Below are 27,792 nucleotides of genomic sequence, written 5' to 3' on the forward strand. Positions count from 1 at the left end.
AGACCTCGCATGCGATGCACACAGCAATGCGGTGCAAATCACGTGCAATGTCTGTGTTCGCACCAGTGCAAACCCAGCCTTAATCTCTCTACTCATCCCCTCACTAACACTAACATTACTTTATTAATTACTAAATTACCACTTTAGTTCGAAAAGCAAAAAATGTAATTTACCAAGAATGTCCTAAAATAGATGACATAGGTCAGAATCTTGAGAGTCAAGCTGTTCCTATAGAATTGGGTAGTTCTGAAAGTAGATACTTAAAATACATTATGGGGTATTTGAGAATCGGTTAATTTGCAACATACTGGTGGCTGATGTTTCAAGCGTGAATGGTCCTCTTTAGAGAGAGTTTCACAATGGCCCTCATTTTTGGAAATAGCACGGGCTTGCAACTTACATTTTTTTTTACAATGGAACAGTGACAATACACTGACAAATTACAAGATGCATCATATTTAGGACTGCATAGGAGTTGATTTACTAAAACGGGAAAGTGCAAAATCAGTTGTGCATTGTAACCAATCAGCTTCTTGCTTCAATTTGTTCAAATAAGCTTTGACAAAAAAAACTCAGAAGCAAAACATTTTGCACTCTCCAGTTTTAATAAATCAACCCCATAGTGTAGCACCACAATGGCTGCCATATAGGGTAAATATTTCATACATAAGCCAATTATGATGCACATAGTAAGCCACACTACATTTCCTCAATGCCCCATCTAGTTTATCTTTGTGCAGAAATTGGAGGCAATACTGGTGAGTGGTGGATATGGAAGTTTGCATACAGTACATGCCCACGTTTAAAACTCTCCTGCCAAATGTGGATCTGCAATAAAAAAATATTAGGGAGAGGCCCCCACCTCTTGTAGTCCTTTCACAAACTACTTTTTTCCCTCTCAGAAGTAGATTTGACCATATACATCTTTATACAGTTTGCGTCAAAAACTGGAAAATTTTTATTAATTCAATTAATTAATCGAGTAACACAAAGAGCAGCCAGAAATTGTAGAGAGTAGTAATCAGTAGAAGCCACACTTCCGTTTTTGCTATACATATTATCTATGATTTTCAAGTGGTTAGTGTTGGTTACAGCACATTGCATGCTTTTTATTTCCATTTTTGCACTAACTTACTGAATATGTCACACAGACTTGGATGATAAAACATCTAAGCACAGAATAGGTGTCGGGCTTAATATAAAATATATAGTCTGATTGTACAAACCCCTTTAGATCTTTCATCCACTATGTGGTGCAGGGACCTGCCTAATTAGACTCTAATTGAATGGATTGTTAGGATTGGTCCTCCTATTGTACAGTTTTGGCAAATATAAGGAGATTGTACAGAGATTGATTATTGTGATTTGTATAGTATATGGCCGATAGTGGAAAGAGTTGGAAAGGATTAGAAACTACATTTTTATTGCGGTTTATGTTCTAATTGGAGGGGTTTTCCTACACTTCTGTCCCTCTTACAGAAATATAGAACTGGAAATCGGGGCAAAACTCCTCTTCTGGGAAACTGAGAAATAAAAACATTTTAGTAGAGTGAGGGGAAATAAGAACCTCTGTCAGGTTTTTATTGCTATCTTTGTCCCCACTCATGAGATTTCTTCCTACTTCCTGTCCAAGTGATGAGTGTCAAACTTTGACAGAGGTTTTAAATATGCTGTACCTGTTGTCATCAGTGTGTAACAGCTCGTGGATTCTCCCAAAATTCTGAAAAAATGCTTACCAAACTTAGAATTGTTGAGGCCTTTTTCTTTTCTGATAACAATCAGCTTATTGTATAATCTATAAGATGTTAGAGAGGTGTAATGCAATGAGTCATAGAGAATTGTACTGTGTTGGCCATCAATTAATGCAAAAAGTTTGGAATTTAGGTAATACCCTTGATTGGCTAACTTAAGTTATTAAAGATGCAAACTTTCAGGATACCTTGGAGCCCTTCTTCAGACTTTCTACATTTTGAAATGAATTATTAGAAGCCACAACTCAGTATACATTTTTAAATGAATGCATTCTGAAGAAGGGATAGAAGGCATCTTGAACGTTTGCATCTTCAATAACTCAAGTTAACCAAAAAACTTTCTGCAAGGTCCTATGGGGTAATTGGTAGCTTTCTTCTTTAGAAGATATACTATTGTTTGCTGACCTCATTATAGTTATTTGCATTACAGATATTAGCTGCAATAATGTATGATGGGTGGGTGACCATGGGTGACCAGTGTTAGGACTGAAGGACCAAAGACATCCTTGTGCTAAAGATGTAATGTCTGTATAGCATAGTAGATAACAGGAGTATTCTGTGCCCTGCCAGACTACAGAACCGTCCTCCGAAATCCACTACCTTCATTTTAAGGGAAACTAATATGGTGTTTACGCTTTTTAAACTGATTTTAACATGTGTTTTTACTTTTTATGTACAATATTATGCAGATATCTAAATATTTTATTTAGACTAAATTTCTTTAAATGTTGGCCCCTTTTACAAGGGCGATACTATCAGCAAGCGTATGTAAACAGATGTGCTGCATCCATTTACATCTGCTTACCTCCGAGTCTGGAAGAAAAATGGAAAAGATCTGTGGCTCTTTCCATTTTCCAGCCCTAAACTGATAGATAGGAGGTAGCTTGCTGTAAACAGACTCAGTCCATATTCATCCAGCCACCTATAGATGGAAAGCCTCAGTTTTAAAATGTGGAAAAAAACGCATGGGCAAAAATGTCACAAAAGTGACATCTGGCCCATTCTGCTCCAATTCAGCAGAGCATCTGATCCTGGCCCCCCTGTTTGAATGGACTGGATGGTGCCCATAGGAAGGAGGTCTATAACTTGTGGTCTGATGACATCTCCCTGCTCAGGGCACATTTATCAGCATAGCATGGCTTATGGATTTCTGATTTAGAAAATCACAGAGCCCAGTCATACATTTTGCAGTTGGTAATTTGAATTAGCTTTTAATTATAATTTAAAGTTAAGCTGCAGACACATTTATTTATTTTTTGGACAGCATAAGGGAAGACTTTTGCTTAGCTTTCTTTTTTATAATGGTGTCTCTGTTGAGATGAGAAGGTTTCCCTTTCCTTTCACTTCCTGTGTTACTGGGATTCTCCAACATCAAAACAGACCATAATTGGAGCCTAAATGAAGATTTAATTGTTTCCAGAACTGTCTGTGGGCCCCAGTAAAAAAGATTTCTCCTCACCTGTCTTGGTGACAGTTGTAACTGCAAAAAACAGCCTGCAAGAGTTTCTATAGATTCTAGTATAGGGGCTTCAGCTCTGGTATCTTTTGGAGCAAGAAGGGCTGGTCTTTGGCAAAAGGGTTCTTATAGCTGGAGAGAGGAGTACCCAATCAAGGGGTTACATTTGCATGTCTGAGGGTTTTTTTTAGGGTCCCAGGGAAGGTTAGCGTTAGGGTTTCAGGGAGGATTGGTGTAATGGTAAAGGGAAGGTTAACATTAGGTTTACAAGGAAAACCAGAGTAATTTCTTCTGGGGGAGTTTGTGTAAGGACCACTTTAGAGCGTCCTTCTCTGCACCAGTAACTTTGTACTTACTTTTGGCTTTGATAGCCTTGAAACTTTTCAGTTGGTTTTCTACTTTGGTTAGTAATGCATTTTTGTATTCTTCCAACACTAGAAGAACGCTCACCGATTTGACAATTCAAGCATAAAATTGGTCTTCAACAAGCAGGTAAATGGGCCCCCCCCCCCCCACACTACAAAGCCTTCCATCTCTGGCCACAGCTCCAGTGTGTTCATGTCTCCATGATTACCGTTTGCCAACCGCGCCAATTCTGACGCTTCTCACATACGTGTTAATTTCTATTTTTTTAATGCTAGAAAATTACTTTGAACCCTCAAACATTATATATATTTTTTTAGCAGAGGCCCTATAGAGTAAAATGATGGGTATTGAAATTTATGCCACGCGGTATTTGCACAGTGGTTTTTCAAACGCAATTTTAAAAAAAAAATGCACTTTAATGAATTTTGTTGCACAATATAATGTAAAATATAAAAGATGATGTTACACTGAGAAAATAGATACCCAACATGTCATGCTTTAAAATTGCGCCCGCCTGTGGAATGGCAGAAAACCTACAGTACTTAAAATTCTTCATAGACGACTCTTTAAATGCCTTTACAGGTAACCAGTTTAGAAATACACAGGAGCTAGAATTATTAGTCTCACTCTGATGTTTACGATCACTGTTTACATATGCGAGCAGGAGTAACGTATGCCTTTACATTTGTGCGTAAGCACAGGGGGAACAGGGGCACTTTAAATTATTATTATTTTTTTTTTTTCCAAAACTTTTTTCTATTTTTTACACTCTAATTTTTTTTTTTTAACTTTATTGCTATCACAAGGGATGAACAACATCCCTTGTGACAGCATGGGTCATTGCAGGTCCTCTTTATGGGAAGATATGGGGTCTATTAGACCCTAAATCTCTCCTTTTGGCCTCCAGTGCAACTGATCAGACAGAGATCAGTCTGATCGGCTGCTTTTCTGGCTGCTAATGGCTAGGTAAACCGAGGCAGAATTGGAGAGGGAGGAACAACGTCCGTCCTCTCTCCCTGTGCTATGCAGCCGTCTCTGCGGGTCAGATCGTTCTGGGTTCCTTAATTAGATGCCTGAGCCCAGGAAAGGTGGCGGCGGAGCAAGGGGGGGACCTCCTTCCACCACCCGCAGAAGTGATTGCCTGCATGTGCTTAGTGTGATCAGTTTTTATTAGGAAAGCAGAGGGACTGGAAGGAACGTCAGGGATTTCACACAAAACAATACAAAGAAAACAGGATACTTTTTCATAAAAGTACATATTACAGCAGGCACATATCAAGAATATGAATTGTTGGGTTTACATATTCTTTAACCTCCCTGGCGGTATGATTCTGTCAGGAATTCTGTTCCAAAAGCGGTACAATTCTTTACATGGAAAATTGGCGTTATGTATTATAGGCCTACAATTCTTAGTAATTACTGACTTAAACCTGACCAAAACAAGTCTCTAGTAGACATCCCAGATGTGATAAATTTGAAACACAAACGCATGAATTCTAATCTAATCAATAATATTTTATTATTTAATATATAATATATATAATAAAATTATATTATTGATTAGATTTTAATTCATGCGTTATATATTATATATATATATATATATATGTGTGTGTGTATATATATATATATATATATATATATATATATAAAACGCATGAATTATAATCGAATCAATAATATAATTTTATATATATATATATATATATATATATGTGTGTGTATATAGGTATGTGTGTGTATATATATATATATATATATATATATATATATATATATATATATATATATATATATATATATAATATTTGCATATATATAATATAAAATGTGTTATGTGTTTTGTGCAACGTTTTTTTTTTTTTTTTTTAATTTCCCTCCCTAGTTCCGCTCCCATGCAGCATTGCTGCTGCAGGGAACGGAACTAGGAAGTCCTCCTACCGACAGACGAGCGGCGGAGATCTCACTGGCGGTCACAGCAATGAGAGCTCATCGCTGGATCGCCAGGATAAGGTAAGAGACGCTCCGCTGCGCTGTCTGCAAAGCTCTGCCATTCACCCCGAGCGTGACTCGGGGATACCGCTAATAGCAGAAAATTCCTACCCCGAGTCACGCTCGGGGATACCGCTAAGGCGGTTAAGCCAAGTCAAAGGAGAAACGCGTTGGAAGGTTTTATAGTGTGTACTGCCATTTACTTGCTCGTTTAAAAATACCAATTGGATACTTGAAACATCAATTGGTGTTTGACCCATCTTCTAGAGTTTGAATGGTGATTGGAGTGAGGGTGGGCTCCTGGGCTCTGATCATATTCTATTTGTATTCTTCTAGTTTGAAATGAGTTAGCTGCACAACAGCTTAAATGGTCCAAAGTCTTTAAGCTTAAGTCATAGAGCAGTTGCTGGAAATGTACATCAATAAATGATATAGTGACCATTTCACGATAGCTTTAAACTGGTAAAAACCTTAAAGTTAAAAAACTTTTTATACTGTAAAATCTAGCCAAAGAGCCAAGAAAAGTCAGAAATATATATATTTATATGTGAATTTCGAAGAATAATTCCTTTCAAATATTGGATAAGCTTTTTTATTTTTTGATGTGCCATACCTAGAGAATAAATGCTGACATTGTGATGTAACTCAGATATTTATTTAGCATTTTTTTTTTTTGGTTTATTGAATAAGGGCCACAGTGAATGGGAGTGCAATGTATATTTTGTGAAATTGTATAAATGGGACACAATATAGGTGCAATATAAATTGTTATATTGGATATGCTAATTAATTTGTTAAAGAATGCCTTGATACACTTTAATGTTTACAGCTTTTCTTCAAATGGTTTAGCTTTAGTTTTCTCTAATGTATGTTTGCTGGTCTTCAGAAATGGTGATAACATATTTTTAAATATTTGTTTTAATAACCTATTGTGCAATATGCCTAAAGTGTAGCTTTGCTTCATCTGAGCACCACAAACATAATTTGTTCTTAAACAAAGCTATTTTGTTTTTAAACATAAAATGCTATTTTAATTCATCTTTTAATATTCAAAGAAAATGAATTCATCCATCACGTCTCCATGCTTTATTTTGCAGAGAAATTACTTTAAAAAAAACAACCCCTAACATTGCTTGGCGTGGCCATCTTGAGCAAGGGTGTATCAATTATGTAGTATTCACTTCCTGGAATTCATCTTCCCTTAGCTCAGGCATGCAGGCAAGAGGGTGTGCTTAGTTGAGAAAACTTCTTCTCCCCTCCTGAAGACTCCTGGGATGTATGACATTTGCCTAGGCCTGCGAACCAGAAAGTAACTGAAAAAATTAAAAAAAAAAAAATAAGTAAATATGATATACTTTTAAAAAAGTACTTTTAAAAATGGTCAATGTTGATTGAGAGAGAGTAAAGTTTTGCTTTAAAACTCGTTTAATGTGCCTTTGTTCCTGAACACACAGGAATCTGCACAACTCTGCTGAGCTATTTGGCTCTTCAGATCCTGCCTCTAACACTCCGCTTCCTCCTGGATTCCCTGGGGATAACTGTTAAACATTCACAGACTAGTCATTGTAACCCTATGCACTTTCCTGCAAGCCAATCTTAAAGCCTTAAAGCCTTACACTATTTTACCGCAAGTTTTTTTGACTCGATTTTTACTGGACTTGAAGCAATGCCTATGTCTGTGGACCTCAAAACGCATCAAAGTTGGACCAAAGTAGTGCAGGGATAACTTTGAAGTCGTTGCGACTTGAAGTCACACAGATATGAACACACTCAAATCATGGGGTACGACTTGTCATGCAACTTTGCAGTCCCAAGTCACAGGACAAGTCGCACAAGTGTGAAAGAGGCCTAAGGAAAAATTCCCATGCAAAGTACAAATTCACTTGCAAAGTGAGATGTCTATTTACCTTATATAAATCAACCTCAGAGTGGTCAGGGGTCATTATTCTAATACTTGCTCTTGGTCAATGACTCCGAAATATTAGAAGTCATTATCATGACAGCCAGGCAACTAGCATAGCAATGACTGTTGTACTGTACTATTCATGATAACGAACTTATTCCATTCTCATGAAACTCTTTCTGCATCTATCGTTGCATTATAAGGCTTTTTCCCCAATTAGATCACGTGATCTCCTGAACCAAAATGGAAGAAGGGGAAAATACTGATGCTAACTGGACCAACCAAACAAACATATTCCACTATACACTTTCTAGTGGAGATAGGGAACATTTAACTGATTACTATAGGCAATACAGATACTTAATGTACATCAGTGATTTCTGGTCTTGTATATGCATATCCACTGTTTTATGGTTGAAAAGCAGAATAAAGGATAGATGCTAAAAAATCCAACATGGACACTCTTGAAGAGCTCGTTATTTTGTCAAAGTAGACTAAATGTTGCTATGTTTCACATCATTCCACACACTTTCTAAAATACAAATTTTATTTAATACACACAATATATTTATTTTTAGATGTCCTTTTGTAAACTTTTAGTAATTTAAATGCTATGATTTGTACCTTGATATTGTACAATGTAAAATTTTTCTATGATGCAGCACATTTAATAAATATGTGAATTTATCGATATATTGTGCAGTTATTTGGTGTAAATATGTTATATGGTATCTACATTGCCTAAAAAAATATTCACCTCCTTGCAGGTTACCATATTTTATTGCCCTAGAATATTAAGTTACAGTTGCAGAGATCTGTTTTCATCTTGTTAGTGTGCAGCCATTACACAACATGACATGGCCATGGGCATTGCTAGAGCCTGACACCTGGGTTAAACGTCCCCAGTCTTCTGCTGGGTATCCCAAATCCTATGACACCCAGACGACTTGCATGTCTTGCTGGACAGCGATTTCCCACCTTATATTGCTTGCATTGTTTTGGTGCTAATATAGTTACATAGTTAGTCAGGCTGCAAGAAAACAATTGTCCATCAAGCTCAACCAAAAAGAAAGAGAGGACCTCCATATACATTATTCAATACCCATAGTTGATTGGCCTGCCAGGCCCTGACATGTGGCCCTTACGCCCTGTTTGGCAGCCTGGAACATGGCGGAACTCCATTCCGCCACCTCCAGCTCCCATCCTCTGCTTCTGCTCCCTGCTGTCACTTGTAAACACAGAAGCCTTCTGTGTTTGCAAGGGCCAGTTTCCTCTTAGCGAATCCCTGATCAACAGATCCCTGCATGCACTCAAGGCAGGGGCAGACCTTTAAAAGAGAGAATGATCTCTCTGCATGGTGAGGCAGAGCCAGCTACACAGGGAGGTACTGGGACCGAATACACTGGTAGTGGACCCACCTATGGTGGCAAAAATAATTATTTGATCCCCTGCAGATTTTGTAAGATTGCCCACTTGTAAAAAATAAAGGGTCTATACTTGTAATCATAGATGTATTTCAATGATATAGACAGAATAGCCACCAAAAATTTGGAAAAAACACAATACAAATGTTATAAATGGAGTTGCAGTTCAGTAAATAAAATAAGTATTTGAACCCCAAGCAAAACATGACTTCGTACTTGGTGGAGAAACCCTTGTTAGCAAGCAGAGAGGTAAGAGGTTTCTTGTAGTTATCAGGTTTGTGCACATCTCAGGAGGGATTTTGGCCCAGCTCCTGGAGTGGGAGGGGATGTGTAGGGGAGGACTTCCTGTCTGTTTGGTCGGACAGTGTCCATTCACCTATAGGTGGCGCATAACCCAGTTATTCATGATTATAGTCAGCTCTGTGTCCTGTGATGTACTTCAAGAAATGTATTTTATAGGCAAATACAAAAATCCAAATGTTTACTGTATATTTAACTCACTCCTTTCTAAAGTTTTGTAAAACGTTTTCAAACCTTATGATTTGGTATGTGTATCTTCCTCATTAGTGATGCTACACATTTGTCAATTAGTGTACTCACAACCTGTTCTCTTTGAAACAATCAATAATATGTTGTAACAGTCAGAGGGGATGAAGAAAAAAATCATCATCAGGCACGGAAACCAAAAACTATATACACTCACTCTAGCAACCAATCACCTGCTGGTTAACTTGCAAAGTTAACTCTGGCAGCTCTCGCTATCTATTCAGTGCTGCTGATTCTCTCTCCCGTTACATAGTTACATAGTAGGTGAGGTTGAATAAAGACAATAGTTCATCCAGTTCAACCTGTGTAGGTGTGTGTGGACATATTCATTTCTCATACCCCTGAATGTTTCGATCCTTGAGATGTACATCCAAGAGTCTTTTAAAAGTAGCCATACTCCCCGCAGTTACTACCATTTGTGGCAGGGAATTCCACAGTCTTGTAGCCCTTACAGTAAAGAACCCCCTGCGTAGCCTGAGGTTAAATCTTTTGTCCTCAACGCATTGTATGACCTCGTGTCCTCATGCATTCCTTGCGACTGAATCATTTTTTTTTTCTATGCTCTGATCACCGTTGAGGTATTTGTAAATCGCTATCATGTCCCCTCTCACGTGTCTCTTCTCCAGGGAGAATAAATCTAGTGCTTCTAAACGCTCTTAGTAATTAAGGTCCTCTAATCCCCTAATAAGTTTTGTTGCCCTTCTCTGTACTCTCTCAAGCTCCAATACATCCCTTCTGAGGACTGGCGACCAGAACTGGACAGAATACTCCAGATGTGGTCGGACCAGAGTTTTATAAAGTGGTAGGATTATAGTTTTATCTCTGGAATACATCCCCTTCCTTATGCATGCCAAAATTCTGCCGGCTTTGGCAGCTTCAGCTTGACATTGCATGCTATTGCCTAATCTATCTTCCACTAAGACCCCCAGATCTTTCTCCATTTTTGATACCCCCAGAGGTTCCCCCCCCCCCCTAGCTTGTATATTGCTTTTATGTTATTGGTCCCTAAGTGCAATACCTTGCACTTATCCACATTAAACCTCATTTGCCATGTAGTTGCCCACTCTGTTATTTTTTTTCAGGTCATTCTGTAAGATTTCTGCCTCACAATGTGAAGTTATTGCCCTGCTCAATTTTGTGTCATCTGCAAAAACTGAGGTCGAGCTACTGATCCCATCCTCAATGCTATTTATAAATAAATTGAACAAAATTGGTCCCAGAACTGAGCCTTGGGGGACCCCACTTATCAGACCAGTCCGAGTATGCGTTGTTTATTACCACCCTTTGGACACGCCCCTTTAACCAGTTCCGTATCCAAGAGCAAACCTTATAAATCAAGCGTTTGTGGGGAACTGTATCAAATGCCTTAGCAAAATCCAGGTACACCACATCCACTGGTCTCCCACTGTCATGCTCACAACTAACCTCCTCGTAGAATGTTAACAGATTGGTTACAGAAGAATGCCCCTTTGCAAACCCGTGCTGATTACTGCTGATGATGTTGTTTTCTTTACCAAACTCTTGGATATAGTCCCTTATCTTCCCCTCCAGAAGTTTACATACTATTGACGTCAGGCTGACCGGCCTATAATTTCCCGGGACATGCCTCTGCTCTTTTTTGAATATCGGTATCACGGTAGCTTTTCTCCAGTCCCTTGGTACATTTCCTGTCAAAATACTGTCAGCGAAGTTTAGGAACAGTGGTCTAGATATAACCTTACTGAGTTCTTTAAGTACTCTCGGATGTACGCCATCCGGGCCTGGTGATTTACTTGTGTTAATTGTATCTAGCCTTTCTCTTATTTCACCCTCTGATAGCCATAGTGGCAAGTCCTGTGAAGTACTGCTAACCAAACCGTCATGGTCAGTGTACCCCTCCTTTTCTTGTGTAAAGACTGAGGAGAAGAAAGCATTACGCACAGTTGCCTTATCCGTGTCATCTGTAACTATCCTCCCCTCATCGTTAATTTTGTGTGCAACATGCTCTGATCTCGTTTTTTTGCTGTTGATATATTTAAAGAATTACTATCCTCCGCTATTTGTCTCTCGAAATTGATTTTTGATTTCGGATTTACATTTCTTATTGAATTCCTTGTATAGCTGGAAAGCCGATAACATCCCCTCCGATTTATATTTCTTGAAGGCCATTTTTTCCCCTAATACGTATATTTACATTTCGGCTAAGCCAGCCTGGTTTGGCTTTGGCTCTTTTAAATTTATTTCCCATTGGAATGCACTGTGAGATGCTTTTGTTTAATATGTTCCTAAAGCATTCCCATTTTTCCTCTGTGGTCGGTGTTCCTAGGGTTTGGTCCCAGTTTATTTCCTCTATCATTAAGCACAATTCTTACGTTCCCCTTATACCTTGCTATGTTGTGATTTACGCTAAATGTGATCGTCCTGTGATCGCTAGCCTAGAACCCAGGTTGTCGCGGACTCCTACATCTGAGATTAGATCTGGGTCATTCGTAATTAATAGATCCAACACTGCATTCATTCTAGTAGGAGAATCCACTAACTGAGACATGTAGTTGTCCTGTAAGGCTTCCATAAAGAGACGGGCCTTTAGTGAGTGTGCAGTCCCCTATTCCCAGCCAATGTCGGGATAGTTGAAGTCCCCTAATATGATGACTGGCCCCAGCTTTGCCACGCTACCCAACATTGACATAAATTCCAACTCTACCTCCTCCCTTTGGTTAGGTGGCCTATAACAAACCCCCACAATTACTTTCCCCTTTTCACCTTCCCACGGAGCTTTACCCACACGGATTCTAACTCCATACTCATCCCTTCCATAATATCACTCCTTTTTCACCACCCTTACATTATTCCTGACATAAAGACATACCCCTCCCCCTCTTTTTCCTTCCCTGTCCTTCCGATACACAGAATAACCTTGGATATTGGCCAGCCAGTCGTGTGAGGAGTCGAACCAAGTTTCTGTTATTCCCACAAGGTCTATGTCCTCCTCATGTACTAACATTGCCAACTCATCCATTTTATTAGCTAGGCTCCTGGCCTTTGCATATATGCCTCTTAGTTTTGTGGAAGTTGATATTGCATAATGCTTAATTTTATTTCTGTTTGGTGTGAGGTTTGTCCGCACAGACCCCCCAATTTTAGACGCTACGGATCTGCTGTCGCTTCTGCCCCAATAATACTCTCTTCCCTCAGCTCCCTCTTAACCGACTCTACCCCTGGGCTCTAACCCCTGCCTCCTAGTTTAAAAGCCCCTACAACTTGGTGGCCATCTTACTCCCCAAAAGAGCTGTACCATCCCCATTAAGGTGCAGCCCATCCTTACTAAAGAGCTGGTAGTCGACTGAGAAGTCAGCCCAGTTCTCCAGGAACCCGAACCCCTCCTTCCTACACCAGTTTCTCAGCCACTTGTTGAGTTCCCTAAGTTCCTTCTGCCTCTCTGGTGTGGCTCAAGGAACAGGCAGTATTTCAGAGAAAACCACCTTGGAGGTCCTATTCCTCAATCTAGTCCCTAAATCCTGGAAATCATTCTTTAGGATCCTCCACCTTCCTCTTACTTGATGCTGGGTCCTCCCCAGCCCCACCCAATAATCTGTCTACTCGATCCGCGATGTGCCGAACTCGAGCGCCAGGTAAACAACATACTGTTTGGCTACCGCAATCGTTTTGACAGATTGCCCTATCTGTCCTCTTGATAATTGAGTCCCCCACTACCACAATCTGTCTAACCTTTCCTGAGTCACGGCCCCCCTTCTTCCTGGAGCCGCCGCTTCCTGCCCCGCTCTCCTGTGTTAGTAAGTGGCAGATAACCCCAGTGAATAAGTGGCGCCAGCCAGACACCCCCCCCCAATGTGTGACACCCGGGGCAGATCGCCCCCCATTGGTATGCCACTGGAGAGATGAAATGTTCAGAGGAAAATGAGCTTTAAGGGATTGTAAAGCTTGTCATTAAAATAAAAAACATGTTATGCCTATCTGTTCTGTGCAGTGGTTTTGCAAAGAGCAACCCTGATCCTCCTTTCCTTGGGTCCTTTACTGGCTGTCCTGACTCACTCCTGCCCCCATAGCAAGCTGCTGGCTATGGGGGCACTCTTGCATGATTGCTTCTAAGCCCATCTCTGTTTGTCCATGAGACACAGAGCAGTGCTGAAACAGCGCCCTTGTCACTGGCAACTGGTTGTGATTAATAGCAGCGGGAGCCAGTGGCTCCTGCTGCTATATATCAGCCAATGACGAAGAAGAGAACCGAAAGAGCCTTAGCTCTTGTGCACATTGCTGGATTTTTTACCCTACTGCATTTTACCCTAAGTGTTTTTTAAGAACACTTTAAAAACAGACTGCCTACATTAAGTTAAAGTGAGACTAAACACAAAAGGTAAAGATTTGCTCAATTATAGGGAAATGTTACAGTACAAATTTAAATGATGACACTAGTGAAGTGAAAATTTGAACCACAGGTACAACACCTGTGAAAGTGACAATAAGGTGAAAAAGGGGATATATCTTAAAACAAATATATGAGTAAAAAAATACAAGAATATATATGGAAATCCCCCATTTGGGGGGTGAAGTACCAAAAAATACCAATTAAAAAATACACACCAATGTGATGGGTTATTGACCTATTTGATCAAACATAAATACACCCAAAATCAAAATAATGGTGCAAAGAAACCCTCTCGTGGGGTCTAATAAAGTCCATACAAAAATAGTCCCACAACACAATGACCAAAACCCTGCAGTTCTGGATAAACAAAAATTATGTGATTCTTCAAGTGCTGAAGTGAGATCTCGTGATGAAAATTCACAACCAAACGTGTTGGATATGTGTACGTGAATCCCACCACCTTAATGGCTTGCTTCTTACCAGCAGAAAAATTTCATGAGGGCAAAACCACAGCCAAACCTCGAGTGATGATTGCCTGTGCAGTGGGAGGGATAGTGCGCCTCTTCACACTCGGTGGAAAAGAAACCAAATAGCCTCTTTCCATATGAATGTAGTTTAGAAGCCAGTATCTCCCCCTTCCGGGTCTCCGCAATAAATCCCAGTGGATCAGCACTCAGGTTCCTTGTCGGTGATCTCAAATGGATTCCTATGCTCCTTTTATCTTGCCTCCCAGATCTTGTTTCTGTTGTTGATCTGCAAGCGAAGGATTGTGGTCAGAGCACTCGACGTGTGAAGTGGAGCAGAGGCTGAGCGAGTAAATGGTTTTCAAATTGTTTAAAATTTTTCAAAACCAGGAAGGGGGAGATACTGGCTTCTAAACTACATTCAACGCACTATCCCTCTCACTGCACAGGCAATCCTCACTCGGGGGTTGGCTGTGGTTTTGCCCTTATGAAATTTTTCTGCTGGTAAGAAGCAAGCCGTTAAGGTGGTGGGATTCACGTACACATATCCAACACGTTTGATTGTGAATTTTCATCACGAGATCTCACTTCATCACTTGAAGAATCACATCATTTTCATTTATCCAGAACTGCAGGGTTTTGGTCATTGTGTTGTGGGACTATTTTTGTATGGACTTTATTAGACCCCACGAGAGGGTTTCTTTGCACCGTTATTTTGATTTTGGGTGTATTTATGTTTGATCACATAGGTCAATAACCCATCACGTTGGTGTGTATTTTGTAATTGGTAATTTTTGGTACTACACCCCCCCCCCCATTGGGGGATTTCCATATATATATTGTATTTTTTTACTCATATATTTGTTTTAAGATATATCACCTTTTTCACCTTATTGTCACTTTCACAGGTGTTGTACCTGTAGTTCAAATTTTCACTTCACTAGTGTCATCATTTAAGTTTAGCGCACCAAACATTTTATTTTTCATTTTCAATTTTTCCAACTAGATAGTTGGATCTTTGGTTGCAGCAAATTTAACATTATTAGCACACTCATTTTTCACAATTTAAATTACAGTACAAGTTGCCCGAAAGATATACCTTTTTTGTCTTAAGTTTTCTTAAAAAAAGGCAATGCACTTTATTTGCCTAGGTACACCTGTTCTGTATTCTCTTAACTGTATATTTGTAGTCTGAGATCACCTTAGGCACTGCTTCCTTTAACAGCTAGTCTCATGAGATTTAGTGTGATTTGGCGGTCACTATTCTCAGTGCTGCTTAAGTGGTGCTGGAGAGGAAGCTGTACCTAAGGAACTGCAGTGATAGGACCCCCTTGCTTTGTATATTGTGTGTGGATCTGCATTTGTTGCACCTCCTTTGATGTTTCTTAAAAATTCCCTTGCAAGTAATCCGGGGGGGCAGCTCTGACAGGGAGAAGCAAAGCCCTGCACCCTTAACAAGAATACCACCCTCACACAGACATGCATTGTAAAACAGGCATGGTAAGTCAGTGAGGGGAAAATATCAGCTGCGGGGAGATTACAGACAATACTGGTGATGGTGACTAAACCTTTGCCCTCCTTGTGCCCTTTGTTTGAGTTTTCTGGGCACAGTACATGATCTCTTTAAAATGTATTGAGCTATTTCTGTGTTAATATTTTGATCAAACATCTTTAGGTCATGAATCACTAATGATAACTGACTTTTGAAACAGCTAATAATTATAGACGTTTATAGCACTCAGCAATAAAACATGGTTAAAGTTCAGGAACTTCCAGACTTCATAAATAGGCAGCTATCTGTTGTACTGAAAAATTCCCCTTGTAACCCACCTCTCCTCTTTACTCCATCCCCCTACAGTGCAAGGGTTCATTTAGTTGAAGGGGCGATGTTTAGGATACAATTATTTCTTGGTCCCCAGCAGCAGTCGCCCCTTGGAATGTAAGTTGGCCCTTGGAATTCTTGTGTACAATGAAATGCAGAACTGCTAATCCTGCACTGTATATGATGTAGGAAAGTTGTGATTGGTCATATGGATTTGGTGGATCAGTCTTACAGTGTGAAGGAAGTCCTGGGGTTTTAGGAATAAGGAAATAAGTATTTCACCTTATTCATCTCTCCTTGGACAAAACCAGCATTTACCCTTATAGTCATAGCTCAAAGTCTCTGTCCCTCTTTCCTCCTCATTTGTCCCTCATTTTGGTCTGACTCTGATCTACAGTATATATTTGTATTCAAAATGCACTACTTATCTATCAAAAAGTAATTTACAGTGCTAAACTTTTCACCCAATTTCCAAAATGCTGCATTTGTCAATTCCAAAGCCAATATAAAGGCATAGTAGTGGTAAAAAGAAAAAAGCACTTATGGGCTTAACCAGTCTTTTTTTTTACAATTCTTCTTTAAGGGGACATGGCAGAGGGTGTGCCCTATGCCTTCATACTTTTGCTAATAGGTGGCCCCTCATTCCCATCACAGAAAGTTGGGATATATGCTTTTAGTGCAGGAGTGGCGGCCATAGCAAGTGTAGCACCCTACAGGTAGGTGCTAGGTAAATGCATAGTAGGCCTTGTCTGCCTAACAGCAGAGCCATGTTTCTTCTGTCAGGTAGGTTGTCATGGCTCCCTAGTGTGTCTCCTGAGAAGGGGAGTCTCCCCACTGGCTCTATCGGAGGCTTCTGATAGGGCAGTGGAGGAAACCCAATCAGAGATACATTCAGACTTGTATCTACCCCGTAAGGCAGATAGATTCTGCTGCAGAGAATTCTGGAGGAGGGTATAAGTCTAAAGGGGGCACATGCCTCAGCGTTTTTGGTGGGAAGCAGAGTCCCAGGAGGGAGAGAACGGCTGTCTCTCCTCCTGTATGAGGAAGCGGATATCTCAGGGTGTCGTCTGAGAAGCCAGAGAGTGCTGAGGGGATCCGGTGTGCCGAGAACCAGCGGAGAGCGAGAGGGGTCCAGTCCCAGGAAAAAAATACACAGGTCGAGAGTCCTGAGGATTGCCCCCGGCGGTCTGCCTGAAGTGTTAGAGGAGACCACTCCGGAAGAGGTTCTGGGATCCAGTACCTAGATTGAGGACCCTGAAGTGACAGAGGGGGGTACATAGTCAGTGGACCCTGAGGAGCTAAAAGTGTAAAGGGGGCGCCTGCAGTTTGGGCCCTGAATTTTACAGTGTACCAGTTGAGAGTTGCAGTCACACAGGAATTCACAACAAGCTACCTCAAGCCAGTGCAAGGCTGGAGGGAGTAGTCAGTGACTTTGCAGTACAGCAGTGTCAGTAGTTCAATACTCCACAGTCCTGAGTCTTCTGGACTTGAAGTTGAGGATTTAGCACTTCTTTCAAGTTACAGTGTGTTCTAAGCGTCAGTGAGCGTTGGCTAGCGTCGGCTGGCGCCAAGGCAGCGTTAACAGACATTTTTCTGGATAAAGTCCCAAGTTGTACTTAGTGGGATACTTCTTTAGGCTCAACTCATTCCCTTCTCCCATCCCCTTAACTACAATAAAACAACAAACCAAAGATGCCGGAGTTGTCCATGTCTCAGTTCTCACACCCAGGATCGCAGCTCACATGGGCGGGAGAGGTAACCGGTAACAATGGCAGACCCACATCAGGCCCAATGCCTGGAAAACCTGCTACACAAGGTACATTTTTTTGGACAGCTGCAGTTCAGCTTTAAAGAGTTTTTACCTTGAAAATAGAAAAGACTTATCAGCAGCATGCCTGTTTTTTTATTTTGGTTATTGCTGGCTATGAAATTCGCAAAAATGAAAGAAACATATTAAAGAAAATATATATTTTGTATTTTTTAAAGTAATTCATAAATTGTTTTATGGCTCAGACAATTACAGTTTTAAGCAGATGCACACCACCACCTTGAGGGTTCAATAGGTTTTGCAGTGTCATCTGCAGGCTGTCAATGAAACCTCCAGCCTACAAGTGATTATAATAGCTGACATTGTGATAACATGATCAGGAACCATTCTTGATTGATTTACAAACATTACTTGAACTGTCAGTAACAGCTACTCAAAGTGTTAGAAGCTAATGCTGGCCGTACACGCACAGAATTTCGGCCGAAAATGGTCGTTTCAGGAAAGATCGTTCGAAAATCGGGCCGTTAGTGAACACAAGTTTACTGACAATTTCGATCGTGTACCCGGCTAATGTCGATGGATCCATAGCGAAAACTTTTATCGTTTCTACTAAAGTTTTTATGTGTATGGTAAAATTGAAATGAAAATAATATTCTGACTCGTATTGTGCATGTTATCAAACGATCATTATGATCATGAAAACGATTATGTAAAAGAGTTTATTCTGTAAGTTAGTGGCCAATTCGCTTTCGACCGAAGAATAATCGTTCAGTCTACAAACGGCTGAAATTCTGTACGTGTATGGCCAGCATAACTCTCTAAGAGCCGGTTCACACTGAGGCGACACGACTTCGGGGGGCGACCTGTGAAGTCACGTGCACGGCTGTGCACCGTGGCTTCGGCGCGACTTGCAGAGACTTCACATAATGAAAGTCTATGCAAGTCGCCCCAAAGTAGTACAGGACCCTTTTTCTAAGTCGGAGTGACTTGTGTCGCTCCTATTAGAACAGGTCCTGTACTACTCAATGGACCGCAACATACCGCGACTTGTCAGGCTGACAAGTCGCCTGACAAGTCGCGCTAGTGTGAATGGGCTCTAAAGGATGACAGTTTCTCAGCCAGAATAAATAAAGCAGAATCCACCAATCCATTCTGTCTACACCGGAAGGTTTTTACATTTACCGTTTACTTTACTCCACTAAACAAAAGTTCTGTTACATTTGGGAAGGGAGGAACATGTGACACATCACCTCCACCCTCCAAAAAAAAAAAAAAAGAAGAGCTTGGTGCCTGAGCAGCCCCATTACTGTCACATGGAGGGAGTGGGCAGTTCAGTGTGCAATTGTCAACAATAGGGATTGTCAGTATCTGATGGATGGCAGCAGGTTAGAAAAGCAAGTTGGGGGGGGGGGGGATGGGGGGGTTCTGCCAGGTTTTCTTTAAGTTTTCTCTATATATATTTATATATAGATTTTAACTATGACCAGTAAACATTTACTACAGGTGCTCAAATACTTGTGTGTATATATAGTGGGTATAAAGAATGTAATAGAAAAAAATAAATAAATACAAGTATGAACTTTACAGAGCTGAAGGTTTATTCCCTGGAAGAGAATGGCTATATACAGTGCCTTGCAAAAGTATTCGGCCCCCTTAAACTTTTCGACCTTTTGCCACATTTCAGGCTTTAAACATAAAGATATAAAACTGTAATTTTTTGTGAAGAATCAACAACAAGTGGGACACAATCATGAAGTGGAACAAAATTTATTGGATATTTTAAACTTTTTTAATAAATAAAAAACTGAAAAATTGGGCGTGCAAAATTATTCAGCCCCCTTAAGTTAAAGTGGAGTTCCACCCTAAAATTGCACTTCTGTCCATCTTCTTGGTCTGGGTCACCTTAAAAAGAAATGGATAATCACATTTTTTTTATTATTTTTACTTACCTTGGATTAGAAGAAAATATACTTACCTTACTTCCTCTTCCTCCCCTCGGCGGCCATCGTCACTTCCTGGCTTGCAATGATTCCTGGGAGCTGAACGTCATCGCTCCCAGGAATCAATGCGCCTGCACTGGCCCCGACGTCAGTTCCGGGGCGGGCGCGTGATTCCCTTCTAAACAGCTTCTGGGCATGCCCAGAAGCTGTGGAGGGATGACGCGCAGGCACCGGAAGTGACGGTGGAGCCGGTGCAGTGCATCATGGGACCGAAGAGGACGGAAGAGGATGCAGAAGAGGATCGCGCTGGCTTCAAGCTGCCCACACCTGAGATGGCAGCGCTGGACAATACATTTTCAAGGTAAGTATTTCTTCTTGCAGGTAAGTGCAACCCTGGGACAGTTCAGAAGCTATCCATTGTGGAATGCACTAGCCCTGACTGTCCCGGGGGTATTTTTATGTCATTTTTTTTTTTTAGGTGGAACTCCGCTTTAATACTCTGTAGCGCCACCTTTTGCTGCGATTACAGCTGTAAGTCACTTGGGGTATGTCTCTATCAGTTTTGCACATCGAGAGACTGAAATTTTTGCCCATTCCTCCTTGCAAAACAGCTCTAGCTCAGATAGGTTGGGTGGAGAGCGTTTGTGAACAGCAGTTTTCAGTTCTTTCCACAGATTCTCGATTGGATTCAGGTCTGGACCTTGACTTGGCCATTCTAACACCTGGATATGTTTATTTGTGAACCATTCCATTGTAGATTTTGCTTTATGTCTTGGATCATTGTCTTGTTGGAAGACAAATCTCCGTCCCAGTCTCAGGTCTTTTGCAAACTCCATCAGGTTTTCTTCCAGAATGGTCCTGTATTTGGCTCCATCCACCTTCCCATCAATTTTATCCATCTTCCCTGTCCCTGCTGAAGAAAAGCAGGCCCAAACCATGGTGCTGCCACCACCATGTTTGACAGTGAAGATGGTGTGTTCAGGGTGATGAGCTGTGTTGCTTTTACGCCAAACATAATGTTTTGCATTGTTGCCAAAAAATTTGATTTTGGTTTCATCTGACCAGAGCACCTTCTTCCACATATTTGGTGTGTCTCCCAGGTGGCTTGTGGCAAACTTTAAACGACACTTTTTATGGATATCTTTAAGAAATGGCTTTCTTCTTGCCACTCTTCCATAAAGGCCAGATTTGTGCATTATATATATGACTGATTGTTGTCCTATGGACAGAGTCTCCCACCTCAGCTGTAGATCTCTGCAGTTCATCCAGAGTGATCATGTGCCTCTTGGCTGCATCTCTGATCAGTCTTCTTCTTGTATGAGCTGAAAGTTTAGAGGGACGGCCAGGTCTTCGGAGATTTGCAGTGGTCTGATACTCCTTCCATTTCAATATTATCGCTTGCACAGTGCTCCTTGGGATGTATAAAGCTTGGGAAATTTTTTGTATCCAAATCCGGCTTTAAACTTCTCCACAACAGTATCTCGGACCTGCCTGGTGTGTTCCTTGTTCTTCATGATGCTCTCTGCGCTTTAAAAAGACCTCTGAGACTATCACAGTGCAGGTGCATTTATACGGAGACTTGATTACACACAGGTGGATTCTATTTATCATCATTAGTCATTTAGGTCAACATTGGATCATTCAGAGATCCTCACTGAACTTCTGGAGAGAGTTTGCTACACTGAAAGTAAAGGGGCTGAATAATTTTGCACGCCCAATTTTTCAGTTTTTTATTTGTTAACAAAGTTTGAAATATTCAATCAATTTCGTTCCACTTCATGATTGTGTCCCACTTGTTGTTGATTCTTTACAAAAAATGACAGTTTTATATCTTTATGTTTGAAGCCTGAAATGTGGCAAAAGGTCGCAAAGTTCAAGGGGGCCCGAAAACTTTCGCAAGGCACTTTACATATATATATATATATATATATATATACCTGGCCATTCTCTTCTGGGGAATAAACCTTCAGCTCTGTAAAGTTCATCCGTTTATTTTTTTTTATTACATCCAAGTCAGATAAGCAAAGCTATTGGCTTAAATATTAGCCTGAACTAAAAGAAATGTGTGTGATTGTGTCTGATGCATCAACCTTTCCAGGATGTTAGAAAAACAGCCGTATATGAAGATTTTTCTCAAGGTTATTGCTTGCTTTCTTACAGCTGCTTTTATCACAGCTCTGACCTGGTCTTTAATTTGGGAGTTTTATAAAGGTATGTGGTGTTACTATTCATTTTCCATTGGCAACATATGTTTAGATGTAGAAGAGCTTTTCCATACCACAACAAGACACATTCCTTGAACCTTTAACCGAAGCATGGTGACAGTTTTATTAACTAGGAAAGCTAATGTCTGCCTGCTTATGCATTACATACCTCCCAACTTTTTGGGATGGTAACGAGGGACACCTATTAGAAAAGTATGTAGGCAGAGGACTCACCTCCTGCCACGCCCCATTTAAGAAGAAATATACAAAAAAAAATGATTCGTTAAACCCACAAGTGCTTTTTTATTTTTATTTTTATTTATTTTTTTATATTGGCTTTTGAAATTTACAAATGCAGCAATTTAAAAATTGGATGAAAGATTTGGCACTGGGAAACATGTTTGGATAGATAAATAATGCATTTTATATACAACTATATAGATCAGAGGGACAAATGGGGAGGAAAGAGGGACAGAGGGACTTTGTTCCAAATCAGGGACAGTTGGGAAGGAATGCTTATGAAATATGTACAACATATGAGATATAAAGAGGGAACACAGCAGACAGCAGCATTGCCAGGCTAGGTAGGGGTATGGTGATGGGGGGAGGGGGTGTTACATGTATTAGCAGATTTAAAACCACTAAAGCTGGTCATAGACAGTTTTCATCTAGGCCAGTTCAGCAGGAAAGAAAATTGCACCATCTATGACCAGCTTAACAAATTGAAGTCAAACTCCAACTCACCTATGATAAAAAGTTACAGAAAACAGATTTTCTTCCTTTTGGGATGAAGGTTTTCCAAGAATAGAGAAAAGCAGATCATTTTTATCAGTGATTAAATTAGTTTCTGCTTTGAAAAACAACAGAGTTTCTGGATTACCAGATAAAAATAGAAAGAAAAGAAGAAAGGAAACAAATGCAGCCATCACAAGTAAGAACTGGTAAGCTGCAATATAATAAATGTTTTCTTTTAAAGGCTATGGGGTAGGCAGTTACTGAAATTCAGGAAGATCAATAAACTAAGAGAGCGCTCACTATTGCCCTTGTAGTTCATTGAGAACTCCACACCATCTGCTGCAATGGCTGACGGTAGTTGTAGTTCATTCATTCACAGACCTGTGAATAAATGATGTGACCATGTGGGTGGAGCCCCACATAACCACGCTGTATTTGAATTGTGACCGCTGTCACAATGGAGGATTGGATCGGGGTGGTGACAGGTGATTTAGTAACATGTTACACCCCAAGTATAGGTGTACCATGTTAGTAAAGGTGAACTTATACTTTAACCACTTGTAGACCGCCCGCCACAGTTTTACTGCCGGGTACTCGCGATCGCTCCTCGCTGAGAGAGAAGGACGGTCAGCTGTTGTAAGCACAGCTGACCATTCTTCTCTCTGAAATGATCACAGAGCGCCAGTGATCCTTCTATATAGGATCACAGGTCTCTATGATCATTTCACAAGCCCATTCCCCATACAGTTAGTAAACACTCCCCTAGGCTCACACTTAACCCTTTGATCACCCACTAGGTTAACCCCTTCCCTGCCAATGTCATTATTACAGTAACAGTGCATATTGTTAGCACTGATTACTGTAGTAATGTCACTTGTCCCCCCCCCCCCCCAAAGTGTCAACAATATCAGTTAAGGGCCTGATCTGTCCGCCGCAATGTCGCAGTCCTGCTAAAAATTGCAGATAGCCGCCATTACTATATATATATATATATACAGTATATATATATATATATATATATATATACATGCATACACACACACTCTTTTATAAACAAATGTAAACAGTGGACAGTTTTGGTAGAGAAGTGGACGTGTCAGTAGGGCAGAGGTTGGTATCAGTAGGACAGTGAATGGTGTCAGTCAGTAGATCAGTGGACATGTCAGTAGGACAGTGGATGGTGTCAGTCAGTAGATCAGTGGACATGTCAGTAGGACAGTGGATGGTGTCAGTTAGTAGAGCAGTGGATGTGACTGTAGGGCAGGGGATGGTGTCAGTAGAGCAGTGGACAGTGTCAGTAGGGCAGAGATTGGTTTCAGTAGGGCAGAGGATGGTATCAGTAGTTTTTTATTTGTATTATTTTAGTATTGTATTATTTTTCACTAATTTTGTTTTATATTATTTTTTACAATATTATTCTTTTCACATTTTTTTATGAGCCCCTGTTGGGGGGCTTTGGTGAACTATCTTGGGTCTAAACAGATCCCTGATGTCTCACTTTTTAAACATAAAAAGGGTCTGAGGAGATAGATTCCCAAGTACCTTTCTCTACATCCTTAGCTGCACTGGCCAACGAATGACCAGGAAGTGCTCTTAGCTGAGCAGCTTTCTGTTCACTATGCTTTAGTTTACTATGCATTAGTAATGAATGAACACAGTGAGTGATTGGTACCGCTCACTTGCTGTTTTCATTCAGAAAATGAAAGGACCAGTAAATGGCATATTTATTTATGGTTGTACTGAAGTCGTCCTATCCTTCAACTTCAGTACAACAGACTGTTTATCATTGTATTTTGCTGGTGCGGAAGGGTCCCACTGGCAGAACACAATAGTGTTACGGGAGTGATTCCCACATCAGCAGTGACTGTGTTGATGGGGAAATTGTGCAATTTTCTTTTCTTCAACCCACAGATGAAGGAAAGAAAATGTTTGGTCTGACTTTAATCATTTAAAAATACAATAAGCTATCCAAGTGTAGCACTGCCCCCTTGGGGGTTGCTTGTAAATGTATGTTCTTCTGTACCGATTTGACCCCGTGAATCGTCCAGCCCTCCTGACACTCTAGGTTCAGACATGTTGTGTATACCTTTAAATGACACACTGACACAATGCAGATCGGTTTTAACTCTTTAGCTTGACTTTACTTAGGAAGAAGGCTTAAAAAGTGTATTAATCAACTAGGCCCTGGATAATCAGCAAGGGCTAAGTTGAAATAACACTAAAGAAAAGTTAATAACCATTTATAGTAACAAGTAAAAATACATCAAGGAAGTCAAGGTAGGCTGAAGGAACAGCATGACAGGGATCCAGTGTAGGTTGAACGGAGAGACACACTGAAGAGTTGACAGGCGTGGGGACGCCACAGTGTTGATGACAGTAGGAAGATGAGAAGATTATTTCTCCCTTTGGCCAGTCAATTTGCGGGTTGTGGGCTCGTAGCCAGGGTATCCCTAGAATGGCTGGGAATATAGGAGACCTGATGACATCAAAGCGGAGGAATTCCCGATGGCCTGCTTCTGTTGTGGCAAGGACAGGGATAATCTCCTGAGTGACTGGTCCAGAGCTAGGAGCAGTGCCATCTGTTAAATGTACATCAAGTCTTTGTTCCTTCAGTTTCAGGGGTATGCGCAAGTTCTTGGCTAGGTTGATGTCCAGGAAGCAACTACAGGCTCCAGAGTCAATGATCGCCCGCAGCTTTACTTACTTTCCATCCACCTGCAGAGAGATGGGGAGAATTAAATGAGTGGATATAGTCCCAGACAAGTGGAGGTACGAGGTGTGGAAGGCTGGACTTACTTGGGCAAACAGGACAACTGCGAAGGAAGTGGCCCAAAGCCCCACAGTAGAGACACAAGTTATCTTGTGGTCTGCGTGCTCTCTCTTCGGGGGTTAAAGCAGGGCGGAGTAGGCCAATTTGCATGGGTTCCCCGTCGGACGTATTCATGGACTGGGGAACAGAGACTGGGAGTGTTGGCCCTGGGATCTTTGGCATTACCCATGTGGGTTGGAGGGTCTGAGTGCGTTCGGACCTTCGCTCCCACAGCCGTCGGTCTAGTTGGATAGAGACTTGGATGAGACTTTCTAATGAGATAAGCCTTGCAGGAACTGGTATTTTAGGGCGGCATCATTGTCGTGGAAATTAAAAGGGCTTGTACTGAAAAGTACAAATGCACCGCTCTCCTGTATAACGATTTACCAAGACTTCGGCGATAAAGAAAGGAACAGACGCGCTGGGTCATTTTGATGCCATCTGCCAGGTATCTCTCCGGATATGTATGTGTGTGCATCTGTGTAAGAGCAAGTGTTTGTGTGTGAGAGTTTACGTGTCTCTTCATGGATGAAATGGCTGTGTGAGTGTGTGTCTGTGTGTGTCTGTGTGAGTGTGTGAGTGTGTGTGTCTGTGTCTGTGTGAGTGTGTGAGTGTGTTCTGTGTGTTCTGGGCAGGCCTGTTTTATTTACAGAAAGGGAGTTACAGGGAGTGGCTTCATGGCCACCAATCACAGATACGTATACATTCAAAAAGCACAATAGAAGCTGTGGAGTACATGCCCATAGATGGACACGAATGAACAAAAGGCTCAACTGCTAGAAAGAGCACGAATGAACAAAAGGTTCAACTGCTAGAAAGAGCACATGGCAGTTATGTAATGTGTTCATTGTTCATTCATGTCAATTCATAAACATGTACTCCATTACTTGCTGGTGGCTCTTCATCAAACATGATTCATATATAAACCAGTTTTGATAGTGACCATTCTATTTGTTCCAGTTGATGAGGTTTTATCTGCATAAGATAATAGCAGCAGCCCCCCCCCCCCCCCAGTCACACCGATCGAATGTGACTATAAGGAGCCATCTATTAATCTTGGTAAAATATGAGTTTTCCATATCACAGACACATCTCAGCAGCGCAGGGCCCTGAACCGCAGACATAGACCTATGCGATGGACTCTCTTTGCTACAAGCATTGTGCCATCTCATCCATTGGAAGATTTTCACCAGCAAGTCTTTCCTACAATGACAGTTAAAGCGACAATCACTGTAAATAGCGATTATCAGTAAAACTTGACACTGGGAGACATTATGACTATTTAAACTAAATAAAATGTCTATCAAAATTTCCACAACAGCTCCTCCTCTTTGTCATATGCTCCCATGTGTCCCTTGATGAATCTTCTTCTTCCAAAAAAACAGAACAGTTCTTCTCACGATAAAAACAATCCATTTCAAAAAGTTTATGAAATGGATTGTTTTAAAAGTAAAAGAAAAAGATAACGGGTAAAAACAATCCATCGAAAGGAAACAACACTTGGGTTCCGTTCTTCGGGAGATGACTTCAGAGGGAGGGCATGAGACGATGGGATGCGTTGACCAGAGGTCGGGCTGGAGTCCTTGGCGTCGGATGCAGGGGCGGAATCTTGGGGCGTCTCATCTCAGCAATCAGGACGAGGTCATCTGCTCGGGCTTTGGTGACTCGGTCGACCAGACAACAGGATCATATAGGAGGAATAGAAACAAGAACAACATAAGTATATATACTTCTATTTCCTTCAACCAAGATCCAATGGAGAACAAAAATATCCCCAGAACCTCCCAAAGCATTAAAAGGATTTCAACCCTCGCTATTTATAGCTCTGGCTCTGCCTTGCGATGAAGTTACCTTATCCATATGGGCTTGGACCTTATCACTGGTGTTTGCTATACTGGAACAGCAGTCTTCCCCTACCGAAACCCCCCTTGGAAGCTAACAGAAAATCTAGTACCATTTTCTCCTACAGTAAAAACACCCGGAGTTTCATTGGTGAGATGACTGCTATACCTGTCCCACAGGTTGTAGATCCTACAAATCTAGTTCCGGTGCCAAAACTAAAGTTAAAGCCCAGCCGTGGACTACCTGATTGTCCCGATACCCAAATTGTATTGACCAGAAAAGAACAGGAGCCAGAGCTAACATAAAAACTATAACTGATGTTACCCTCTAGGAATGTGTCATTAAGTTCTGTGGGCAAGTGTCTCTTGGTTGTCTTCATGATGATACGAACGTCTGCCATTGCT

General features: G+C 41.0%; 1 protein-coding gene across 1 annotated transcript in view; it reads left to right on the forward strand.

Moving 5' to 3' along the window:
* Positions 1 to 21,897: 21,897 nt before the first annotated feature.
* ADGRG7 (adhesion G protein-coupled receptor G7) overlaps positions 21,898 to 27,792 on the forward strand; it is a gene marked incomplete at both ends in the record, with an annotated part of 90,302 nt that continues 84,407 nt past the window's right edge. The window contains 1 exon segment of the mRNA XM_082247968.1: positions 21,898 to 22,009. Coding sequence (XP_082104094.1) covers positions 21,898 to 22,009 — 112 coding nt within the window.

The sequence above is a fragment of the Pelophylax lessonae genome (assembly GCF_965119305.1).
Source record: "Pelophylax lessonae genome assembly, chromosome: 2".
Taxonomy (NCBI): Eukaryota; Metazoa; Chordata; class Amphibia; order Anura; family Ranidae; genus Pelophylax; species Pelophylax lessonae.